Source organism: Stegodyphus dumicola, chromosome 1 (assembly GCF_044657685.1).
Source record: "Stegodyphus dumicola isolate Sdum_Otavi_A_Nest chromosome 1, ASM4465768v1".
In the NCBI taxonomy this organism is placed as follows: Eukaryota; Metazoa; Arthropoda; class Arachnida; order Araneae; family Eresidae; genus Stegodyphus; species Stegodyphus dumicola.
In genome coordinates this window covers 280391189-280404042 of record NC_140768.1, presented here as the reverse complement: position 1 = coordinate 280404042, position 12854 = coordinate 280391189, and the positions used below count along the sequence as shown (strand labels likewise).

At 32.8% G+C, this 12854-nt stretch overlaps 1 protein-coding gene across 1 annotated transcript; it reads left to right on the top strand.

Annotated features, from left to right (window-relative positions):
• Positions 1–646: 646 nt before the first annotated feature.
• LOC118197361 (U15-lycotoxin-Ls1c-like) lies at positions 647–12566 on the top strand. Its single transcript, XM_035368861.2, has 3 exons — positions 647–726; positions 7498–7573; positions 12197–12566. The coding sequence occupies exons 2-3, from the start codon at positions 7510–7512 to the stop codon at positions 12433–12435; spliced, it is 303 nt and encodes a 100-aa protein (XP_035224752.1). The 5' UTR covers positions 647–726; positions 7498–7509; the 3' UTR covers positions 12436–12566.
• The last annotated feature ends 288 nt before the right edge of the window (positions 12567–12854 follow it).

Genomic DNA, 12854 nt, shown 5'->3' with positions numbered 1-12854 from the left:
ATCCTGGTAAAGCAAAACGTATTATTATTTGAGGGATGTTTGTGTTACAGGCCTCGCTCGCAAATGTTTCAGTGAAATAAATACATAACTACGTCTTGAACAATTAAGGCCTTTGTCCTTTATCAAACAAATACGTAAATGTTCTCGAGGTCTTAATTTGTGGTTAAACAATATCACAGGAGATTTAATTTTACAGTTCAATTTTTCCATTTTGAATAGCTTATTTTAAATCATGTTCTGTAATTTCTGAGGGTCTGAGACTTTACTTTCGCTTAATGGAACTTCAGTTTAAACATGTTTCATGTGTTGAAGAGAATTCTACATTATAAGATCAAACTGCAAATTTTTTAATGTTTTTTAAACTTTAATTTTGTACCCTCTGACGTGCAACTAAAGTTTTGAGATCAAAGTTTAACTTATTTCATTTTAATTCTTTTCTAATACGTACATATATTCTTCAACAATAGATCACTGTAGTATTTCTGATATCCTTTACAATAGCTGAAAAAAATGCTTCTCAAAATCATGGTAAATTTTAACTTTGACATTCATTTCATTAATAATAAAGATATTCTTCTCTTTGATGAGTTACTTTGACAGTTTTGACAGAAATGATGGAATTTTGGAACGACATATGTAGCGTCAGTTTTGATTTTCATATAAATACTTCAGCAATTGTTCCGAAAAATTTACTGGAAGAAATCACTCTTAGAATTGAAGTAACAGGTCAGAAAAATAGAGTCTTTTGATTTCTAGTTTATGTGCTTGTATTTAAATTGCACTACTATTTTTTGAAAGCATTTGCATTTAAAGCCATTATACAAAATTTAAATAATATTTAAATGTAAAAGCTTAAACAATTTTATTCTTCTATGATTTTTCTGCTTCTAAACTTTCAAATTTTATCTTAAAAGTAATTATTTTATTGTATTAACTATGAAAAAAGGTTCTGATGTGCCATTTAATGGTATAATTTCACGGATTTTGACTTGTTGACTCTGTATATTGGCGATGCTTTTTTTTAATCTTTTAACTGTTAATTTTATTTATTACAAATATTGTAGTATTAAGAATATTAACAATAAATCTTTAGATTTGTTTATTATTTTAAATTCCATTTAAAAGGTATTTTACGTGTTGCTTGTAAAGCAAACATTTCTTTAATGCAAAAGTTTCCAATTTGCATAGAATTTTATATTTTTGCGTTACTGGGATATATATGAATATTTTCTGAGAATTTTTAAAGCATTTTTCTCTTTTTTATTTTTAACAAGTGAATAATTACATAATATTAAATAAACTGTTCCAGTCTTATCGTTTAAAATTCCTTTACTCTGAAACAGGGGTTCCTAGCCTTTTTCACCGAATTTTATTTTAAATGTAATTATTTTAGGTTATTAATTATGAAAAATGGTTCATATGCCATTTAGTGGTATAATTTCATAAATTTTGACTTGTTGAATCTGCATTATCAGTGATGCTTTTTTTTAAATCTTTTAACTGTTAATCTTATTTACCACAAAAATTTCAGTACTAAGAATATTGAGAATAAATCTTCAGATTTGCTTATTACTTTAAATTCCACTTTAAAGATATTTTACGTATACTTGTAAATTAAACATTTCTTTAATCCAAAAACTTCAATTTGCATAGAATTTTATAGCTTTACCTTACTGGGATATATATGAATATTTTCTGAGGATGTTTGAAAGATTTTCTCTTTTCTGTATTCAACAAATAAATAATTAAATAATATTAATTAAACTCCAATCTCACCCTTTAAAGTTCTTTTACTCAAAAACAGGGGTTTTAAATCTCTTTCATCGAATCATTTTTTAAAAGAATGATTTTCCTCATCGACCCTTTTACATTCTTCTCTGTAACATACGGAACGTATCATAATCATAATATAAATAATTGCTTCTAAATAATGTAATAATTAGGCTAAGAGCAAAAGTTTTGGGAATTTTTGGGCTTATTAGATTCATACATTATTACTTTTTGCATAATAATTATTTTTGATTTTACAAATGTAAACAAATTTTTAGAAACAAATTCCAGATTTTAATTTTACAATAGTTTGTGATTTTATTCATTCGGATGGCCGCGCTTGATGTTTTGATGCATTATTTTTAAGCTTTGGCATAAAATTTCGTAAATCATCTTATTAAGAATATTCAACCTCTTCGTTGTTTTTTGTTGTAAATTATTGATTTGGCTAAAACCTACCTCCACTAGCTTAGAAAGTCACTAAGTCAGTCATTAGCTTGAAAAGTTACTAGCTTAGACAGTCACTAGCTTAGAAAGTCGCTAAGTCAGTAACAACGCTTCGGTAACAACTTTTAGTTTGGGATAATTTTCACCAAACGACTTATAAATTCCAAAACTTAACGTAAAAATGTGCTTTGGACAGGGACTTCTGCTTTAACTTCCTCCTTCAATGCAACTAACTCTTCTTGCATCATAATATCAAGATCAAATATAGCGCAGTTCGGCAGTTCTATGAAATATGTTATCCCATTCAAATCTTCTGAGAATAGAAGAGTCTTGGAAGCGAACATTAAAACCTCTTAAATTTTGGAAGCTTTTTTTTTTAAACAACATATCCTGCAAAAAAGTTTTGTATTCTTCGCAAATTTTTTTCTTTCTTGTGTTCCTGCGTTTTGCTTTTTTTATGTTGCAATTTTTGCTTAAAAATTTTTATGTATTTTCCTCTTATATTTATGCTATATTTATGCTATATTATTATTTTATTATATTTATGCTTTCTTCCTTATTACACAATATAGCTTTATTTAATAACTTTTTTATAATTAATGACCTTTTTAAGTTTATCAATTACCTTCGCATATTCAGTAGTGGACCCAGTCGACCCCTTGATCCACATTTAAAATTTTATCAACCCCAGGGAGCTAATAACTACCCCTAGTTTAACGGCTGAAAAAATTACTTAAACTACTTCTACGACTACACTTTACTATATTCTCTCTTTTTCCTATTTCTTATATTTTGCTATTTGCAGATTTGTATGAATTATATAATACTCTCAAGTACCATAAATTATAATACTACAGTCCGTTAAACAAAATGATTGACCGAACTTCAACAAACACACATGAGATTTGGTGATATGAAAGATGAAAAGTAAATGCCAAACAGGTTGATCTGACGAAAAGACATCATCTTTCTTTCTTTTCAATGACCGGTCACATGTTCTAATGCTTTCAAAAACTAAATAATGATAACAATAATATTTTTAAATTTAATTAATTTTGAAATTTTAATATTATTGCATAGGAACTGTTTTTTGGGGGGAGGTAATAAAAAAAGAGAAAAAGTAATTAATATTTGGGCGGCTTTGTTTTGTAGCGTCTCGGGTTCCTTGGAAGCATAAAATGTACCAAACGTCTTAAAGACTAGAAGCGAATTATCACTTTGTCTTGCCAGTGCCACAGAAACACAGAAAAAGGTGTAAAAAAATCGTGCTTATAAAATATAGCCAGCTATTATGGCTCAATTCAAAGATAAAGAATTTGATTTAGCTAAGTAATAGTAAGTTAGCCGAACGGCTGTACAATTAAAGAAACGCACAAGTTGGCTCTGATCCAAAGTTTGGCGCAACAAACTTAATGACGAGAATAACGCAACGTTGCAGAGTACTCCTCTCAGGAGAATCGAAAATAGCAATGTGGGTTTCAGCAGGCAGAACGCACTCTAATTCTGCCCTCTAAAACCCTCCTTTAAATGCTATCTCCTTTTTACCTCATTTGCATGTTATGCGATCTAGAAATTAACATTGTGGCGGGAAAATGGGAAATGAGGAGGATAGGAACGTGAATTAACATTAAATAACTGGTTAATAAACTAAACGAAACTTTACAATTTATATTGCTTTAGATGTCGCCAATACAAACGTAAACAAAAGACTGTTACCAAGTGTTAAAAAAAATCTGATGTGTACAACACATGACTTCCTTGTACGGAATATTAAATTATACGCATTTTTTTCTTGCATTTCATTTAAACTTATTGAATTCAATTAAATCTACTTCGTCGATCGAGCATAAACCACAATAGAATAAATGCACTCTTTAAAATTCACTATATTTGTTTAACATAGCGACACTCTGGCGCTAGGTTCAATTAACAGCGCCATATTTCATTCATATTATAACTCAGAATGCAAAAAATTTATATCATTTGAAGAATTATCTAATCGTTGCCACATATTCTTTTCAAATACTATAATAAATTTAGAATGATGTATAAAAGAAATTAAGCAAACGAAACAAAAAAGAAACAGTTTTTCACAGACGATTCAGTATTTCTCATTCAATTAATTCAGTTCTCATTTCGCGACAAGGCAAAAATACATAAAAACTCAAAGTATCTATAATAAAAATTACGAAGTAAATCTTAAACGCTTATTTCCTCGAAAAAATTTCAGATAGGATCAAGCATGATTTAATTCGCAATAGTAAATGAATTCGTTATCTTTGTTGTTGCGAAGCTAGTCCCCCTAGATTGGCAACAAATCTACTATTCTGCTGTTTCAAATGTAAATAAACATCTTCGCCATGTTATTTAAAAATTAAATTATGCTTAACCTCACTTAAACAGCTTTTAAATTGTTGATAATTCTACAAATATTGCTCGCAGATTTCCTAAAGGCATAAAAACCGTAACCGGAAGATAAGAACACATAATCATTTTTAAAGCAAAAAATGTACAATTTACAAACATATAAGAGTAAAGAAACTGAGATCACTGAGCCGGGTAACAGAGTGGATATATATGCATATATTTATATACGTTTGGTGCAAACGAATGCAACCAAAATACGAGGTGCACATCTACATGTTATTACAGTCCTATATACAAAATTTCAACGTTCTGAGGTTACTCTTATTTTAGTTATGCGAGATACATACGTAGGTACAGACATCACGAAAGTTCTCTTCAGAATTCCTTTTAAAGCAGTTTTTTAATTTTTTGGGGAGAAAAAGAGTCTTTTATTCTGTCTTTACGTACAGATATCACTCAAAAGCATCGTTAAATTGTATTCGATAGCTTCAAAATGGATATTTTCGTTGAAATATGCTGCCTGAAACTTTTCGCGATTACAATACTTCCTTTTTACTTCGTACAAGGAAGTAAAAGAAAAGGAATATTTTTCGTTAATATTCCTTATTTTTAGTTTAACAGTAAGAACAACAGATATAGTAACGATAATACATCGCCCGTTGTGCAATAAAACCTGATTCCAGCCAGCCAGAAAGTTGGTAGCAACTATGAAGCAGCAAAAATTACAATGATAATCATCATCATTGTTATTTTGATTCAAATATGAGCATCAATGAAACCATAAGTAACTTTTGAGGCCTGTATTTATGTTATGTTATATCGTCAAATTACCGAAATATGGAAAAGGTATACAATACTAATAATTTAACAAATGCTGTCCCTTGTAGTATACATGTATGTTAAAAAATGAGATAATTTTAGGCAAAATTCCGACTATAAAAAATTTTCAAATTATTCTAATACTTTTATTATTGCTTATCCTTACCTCTTTATAAGATTTATTCTCTTCATAAATAATAAAAAATCTGATGTGTACACCACATGACTTCCTTGTACGGAATATTAAATTATACGCATTTTTTCTTGCATTTTATTTAAACTTATTAGATTGAATTAAACCTACTTCGCCGACAGCGCATAAACCACAATAGAATAAATGCATTCTTTAAAATTCACTTTGTTATAGCGACACCCTGGCGCTAGGTTTACTTAAGAGTATTATATTTCGTTCATATTATAACTCAGAATGCACAAAATGCATATCATTTAAAGAATTATCTAATCGTTGCCATATGTTCTATTCAAATACTATAATAAAGCTGGAACTATGTATAAAAGAAATTAAGCAAACAAAACAAAAAAGAAACAGTTTTTCACAGACTATTGAGTATTTCTTATTCAATTAATTCAATTCTCCCTTCGCGAGAAGGCAAAAATACATAAAAACTCAAAATATCTATATTAAAAATTACGAAGTAAATCTCAAACGCTCATTTCCTCGAAAAAATTCCAGAAAGAATTAAGCATGATTTAATTGGCAATAATAAATGAATGCGTTATCTTTGTTGTTGCGAAGCTAAGTTTCTCTGGCAACAAATCCACTAGTCTCTTGTTTCAAATGTAAACATCAATGACCGCCATTAAAAGCAAACTTAGCGGCAATTAAACAACTTTAAACTTACTCATAATTCTAAAAATATTACACACAGATTTACTAAAGGCATAAAATCCTTAACCGGAAGATAAAAATAACATAATTCAATCATTTCTAAAGCAAAAAATGTTTAATTTACAAACATATAAGAGTAAAGAAACTGAGATTACTGAGCCGGGTAATATATATACGTTTGGTGCGGCCGATTGCAACCAAAATACGAGGTGCACATCTACATGTTATAGCAGTCCTACATACAAAATTTCAACGTTCTGAGGCTACTCGTTTTTGAGTTATGCAAGATACGTACGTACGCACGTTGGTACATACGTTCGTACAGACGCCACAAAAATTCTCTTCAGAATTAATTTTAAAGCAGTTTTATAATTTTTTGAAGGAAAAGAGTATTTTATTCTGTTCTTACGTACAGATATCACGCAAAAACATCGTTAAATTGCATTCGATAGCGGTCAAAATGGATATTTTCGTTGAAATATGCTGCCTGAAACTTTTCGCGATTACAATACTTCCGTTTCACTTCGTACAAGGAAGTAAAAAGATGCAATTTTTAAAGAGAAAAGTAATTTTATACGAGAAAATAGCAATCTATATGGCCTGTATTTATGTTTTTACAACTGGTAGATACTTTTATTTAAATAAAGCTTGCAAATCTCCATGTACTAAAACACGTGTATGCTGAGTTGTTCATTGTCGCGTGTATGTGAAGGTTAAGAATGAAAATAACTCTGCTACTCCGTAGTATACACACAAAAATACACCTTAGAACAGAGAAGTTCTGTTGAATGTTAAAACTGGGAGCAGATAATAAAAAAGTACCTAAATTTAAATACACTAATTTTCTTTTTGTTCTCCCAACTGTTTTGTTGTTGTTTTTTCGAATCCATATTTCATAAAGGAATAGTTGTTAGAATTTCAAAGATTTTAGACTTCTATATTCCACCTTAGTTTCGAGGAAGAGCACACAGGAAGGCTGAAGGTCTCCCACACTTCTCACCTACTATCAAATTACACGAGAGGACTTTCGGCTCACCGTGTATTTAGAGTGCCCCCATGCCGTAAAACCACGATATAGACATCTACGGTTTCTTTGGGATTAGAACCCGGCTAGTGATATTTTTAAAAAATTCCCGAAACCTCTTTCTGAAATAATTAATTTTATGGTATATTATTTTTCAAATGTATTTCACATCAGAAAAATTTTCTTTTCTCTGTCACTAACTCGTGAATTCCTTCCATAGTACCACCTAACGATGGAAATGAAGGCTCAGGTTATGATACTACTAGTCGTCTGCATTGCTGCTGTGGCCTCTGAGAGTAAGTATAGTATGATGTATAAACTATTGGATTGGACGTGTCGGCGGTATCTAATATTGGCAGCATTAATCATACAGTAAATAATTTACTTAATTCTAACTAGCTTTTATCTGAAAGGAGAATAAACCCCGCCAGTACGTATGCATGAAGATGACTGACATCTTGAATACCTTGTTGGTATTTAAACAGATATAACAAATGTTTCTGTTTATAATAAAGCAAAATAATTGGTATCAGCAAAAAAGGTATCCACTAAATATTTTTTTTTATTTAATGCAGTTTTTCCCTACGAACCTATCTGATTCATACATAAACATGAGTAATTTATACTTACATCATTTATAATACTTCGCGAGGAATTTGATACTTAGGAGTTTTTTGTTTTTTAAACACTTAGGAGTTATGTTATAAGGTATATCTTCCACCTTCTTAGCATGCCTTCGTGATGTAATGACCAGCACATTTGGCGCATATCGAGAAGTCCGTGGTTTGAGTCCCGGTGAGGGCATTGCTCATATTTCATCGCTACTGCTTTAAAAAAAAATACCTAATGTCTCTACAATGCGCAAAACTGTGGAATTAGAAATTAACAATGGAGACGGGGGAATTAGAACAGGGGCATAAATATGAACTCAACAATAAAGAAATGGAACATCTCCAAAGCAGCAGCGAAAAAACGTTGCAGACGAAATGCCTTGAGAGGAAGGAAAAGCACACAAAAAATTATTAGTTATTTAATCCTCGAAATTAGTGCAAAATAAGTGTAGAGAAATTAGGTACTTTTTTTGAGCAGGAGACATGAAAAATGTGCAATGGCCTCGCCATGACTTGAACCTAGACCTCTCGAATACACTCCGAGTGTGCTACCGTTACACCACGAAGGCATGCAGAAAGGAGGGAGAAAATAGCCTTATACTCTTCCCCTTTTAAAGGGCGACTGGGGATTAGGGGACGCAAAATCCTGGTGGTGAAGATTCATCATCCACTGTAGTTGTTTGGGCGCCACTGTAGAATCATTTTTAGAATTTTTCGAGACAAGGAAGAAGAAGAAATCGGCAAAGTCCTCGCCGGAACTCGAACCCTGGACCTCTCGAATACGCGCCGGTGTGCTACCGTTACACCACGAAGGCACGCAGAAAGGAGGGAGAAAATACTTTATATAGGGTAAGTTTCAATGCTTTTATGTAATGACATCCTTTTTATCAAGTAGCAGTGCAATGTCAGTGCCATGCCTGACCTTAGAAATATCTTAAAACGTAGGCAATAAAGAACCACATTGGAAAATATTTTAAGGCTTAAAAGGAGGCTTAACGAGTCTCAAGCTGAGACGAGTGGCGATAAAAAGGAATGAAAAGATAAAAAAAGAGACCATAGGAAAATAATTTTTATGGAAGAGACTCCACCATTCAGTGACCACATTTTTCATGTAATTATGATCTAATTCGTTGCCTTGACTGGGATTCAATTGTGTGGCCGTTCCCAACCAGCTAAGAACAAAATAAGATTTGGAACAAAATATGAATTCAAGACTTCACGATTTTAAGAGGTTTCTAATAGCTTGTATATTTTATATATAAATATGGTTGAAGACAGTAGTTGCAACTGTTTAGTTCTTGTATGCAAATTTTGATTATGTAATATATCATTTGTACATATGTCGCACAAAGTGCAAAGATGTCATTGCTACGTATTCTTTAATTTGTGCAACAATTTACCTTGGCTGATACAAAATAAGCATCGCTTATCTGGCAGTCCACCTAGTTGTGGTGGCTGCTGGTATGCGATTTCTTTCTTTCGGCGTTTGTAGACTGTGTTCCTTGAGGAAGATTGTGGTCGGACAATGCATGCACTGCAGACCGTCAGGGCGGACATGCTACATTGAGTACGGGAAGAATTTGATTACCATGTAGTTGTGTGTCGTGTGACCAAGGATGCGCATATTGGAAAATTCTGATTAATCCATCAAAATCTTATAATCTGCTTATGCTGTAAAGTTTGCTCATAGAAAGTACTACATTCATTTATTATTAATTTTTAAAACCGCACCATTCATTTATAAACATTTTAAAATTCATTTATAAACCTTGTATATTCAGACCAATTGAGAACTGAAGGTTGGAAGATCTTCCTCTTTAGTAGGAAATTTCTTGCATGTTTGAAACAATTATTGATCATACTTATGATCATTTCATTCCATATATTTCTATCAAACTTCATTTCATTTCGTAAATTTAAATTTCGTAATTTTAGATTTCATTTTCAAGCCATTTAGTATTCCTCTAATATTTTACTTTAAATGATCAAATTATTTCCATATTAAAAGGTTGTAGTTCATATGAATATTTGTTTTCCTTGCTAATGTTGTTATTGTTTTTATTGAAGCTGTTAACCTATTTTCTGTACTCGAAAAACGACTGTAGAGACATTAGGTTAATCGGAAAAGCCGGAGAGATGAAAAATTAGCAAACGCCTTCGGCAGGAATCGAACCACGGACTTCTGTAATACGGGCCCAGCGTGCAGAACACCACGAAAGCACGCTAGGAAGGTGGGAGAAATACCTTATATACTCCCCCTTTTAAAGGGCGACTGCAGTTTTTAGGGGCCGCAATCGCCAAATCCCGGGTGAGGTGAATCATCATCCATCACCCTTTTAGTTCGGAGGCTACTATAGAGACATTAGGTTAATTGGAAAAGCCGGAGAGATGAAACATTAGCAAACGCCTTCGCCGGAATCGAACCACGGACCTCTGGAATACTGGACCAGCGTGCAGAATCACTACACTACGAAGGCACGCTAGGAAGGCGGGAAAAATATCTTATATGACTACTAATAGCTGAGTGGTTAAGACCGCTAAATGCTGGTAGTTTGACCCAAGCTCGAACAGAGGCGAACTTGCATACAAGCTGTGTAACATAAATACAAGTCAGTTTCCTTTAGAAATTATCCAGGAAGGCATCACTCCTCTTAGGCTGACAACCCTCATATTCCTAACCATATTCATATAGCCTAATTTCACTAAACCTGTTCGACAGATAAAGCTTACCAGAGTATGTTAGAGCATTAATATAATAAACAAATAAACTGAACACATTCAGATTTTTCTTTTTAGCCCAAAGGACGTTAGCCCAGAATAGCCATTAACTTCGTTTTGGCATTTTGCGTGGAAAACTTTAAAGGTCCGTTTCAGGTTGTTGCCACCAAATATTATCGCCCTGCGTTATATTTAAAGAAATTAAACAATGAAGAATCTGTATAAATGTATATATGTTTCTCGCACTAGGATAAAACAACGGTACCTAGAGCCATCAAATTTTTACTGACGTAATTCTCCACCGAATATGGGCATCTGGAAGTCGTAATTTCGAATTTGTTTTATTATCTATTTCATATTTTGTAATACTTTAACAAATTTTTGATTAGCAAATTCAAGGACTTCAAAGCGAGTAATGGCAACACTGTACAGACGAAAAAAAAATTATCTGGATCGCGCGAGACGGTGTATCGGAAATTCTAAAGATACGCTCTTTTAAATATGTTTTCTGATATTGCTGTTGAATTGAATCTTATGGTTTAAGTGCGAAGAACCTGATATTTAATAAGTAAAGATAACACCCGAAACGTTAAAAATATATATATAGGATGCATCATAAATGTTGCGACGAACTTCTAGGGAGGTAGGACACATTATAAGGATTAGGAATTGCATAGGAACACATGATCGGAAATGTCAGGGGTAAGTGGTGGCAGAGGTAGAAGATGGGAAAAGAAGCAAGAGCAATTAATTTGAAAAGTATATTGGATATGAATAAAATGGGTGTACGACAGCTTGAATGTTAGAACAGATGCTCGAAGTGCGCACCATCAGATGTCAAATATGTCTGACACAGACGGACCATTTATTGCCGGCCATGTTCAAACACACCGAGAGTTTCCTTGATTGTAACTGTTGCACAGGCGAGTCTTGCCACGAGATCCATTTCAGACACAACAGGATCGTGATACACTACACTTTTGATGGCTTCCCACAAAAAGAAATCAAGGCTCAATAAATCCGGTGAGGGTCAGGGGACTGGTCCACCACGCCCAATCCATCGATGTGGGAATGATCTGTTCGAATAGCTACGAACATCCAGTCCAAAATGAGCAGGGGCCTATCATGTAAGAATCATATGTTGCGTCTCACATTTGGAGGAACATCGTCAAGCAAATCGGGAAGAACTTGCTCCAGAAAGATCAAATAATTCGCCGCATTCAAATAGTCCGTCGGTGTCAGGCATGTTTGGCGTCTGATGATGCAAACTTCGAGCATCTGTTGTAACATTAAGCTGTCGTACACCATTTGTATCAATGTCCAATAAATGTTTCAAATTAATGCCTCTTGCTCCTTTCCCCATCTTCTACCTCTACTACCACTTACCCCTGATATTTCCGGGTATAGGTTCCTATGCAATTCTTAATCCTTTTGAAGTGCCCTACCTCCCCTAGAAGTTCGTCGCGACATTTACGGTACACTCTGCATATACTACGTATATGAAACGTAATATAAAATCTTAAAGCTTTTAGATTTATATATATATATATATTATTTTATTCACTTACGCATTTATTTTTTTATTTTCAGGATACTGTCCTGAAGTCAAGGGTGAATGTTCTCTGTCTTATAGAATGAACGACTGTTGCTCCCAAGACGATTGTCCATCATATGCAATGTGCTGCAAAGGTCGTTGCGGCTATGTGTGCAAAAATCCTTCGGATTCCCCAACAAAAGGAGAAGCTATTAAACCTGGAGATAAATGCAAGATTGGAAATGTATATCCCAAAACTGGATTCGAGTGGCTATTTGGAGAAAAATCTAAATAAGATATTGGATGTAAAATATCACCCTACACAAAACATTTTGCTAATGTAGTTACAGTTTATACAAAAATATCTTTCTGTGGTTGTAATGAAAAATTAAAGGAAATGATATAAAATTTATAATGTTTAGTGTAGCATGTTTACTGTCTTTAAACTACTGCAATGATTTTTATTCGAGGCATAGAACACTCAAACGAGTGAAAGACTTAATCCTTTTTACTTCCTAGTATGAAGTAAAAGAAGTATTGTCATTACGAAAAATTCTGGAGATCATATTTTAACCAAAGTATCTATTTTGGAGGCTACTGAATTCAATTTAACGGTGTTTTTGCCTGACATCTGTACACAAGGACAGAATAAAGGACCCTTTTACCCCAAACGAATTATAAAACTGATTTAAATGGATTAAAAAGCGATTTTTT

Excerpts from the sequence above, each read along its gene's own strand:
- LOC118197361 (XM_035368861.2), top strand. The coding sequence starts at position 7,510 with ATGGAAATGAAGGCTCAGGTTATGATACTACTAGTCGTCTGCATTGCT. Across the intron at positions 7,574-12,196 it reads TGCTGCTGTGGCCTCTGAGA|GATACTGTCCTGAAGTCAAG; the intron begins GTAAGTATAGTA and ends TTTTATTTTCAG.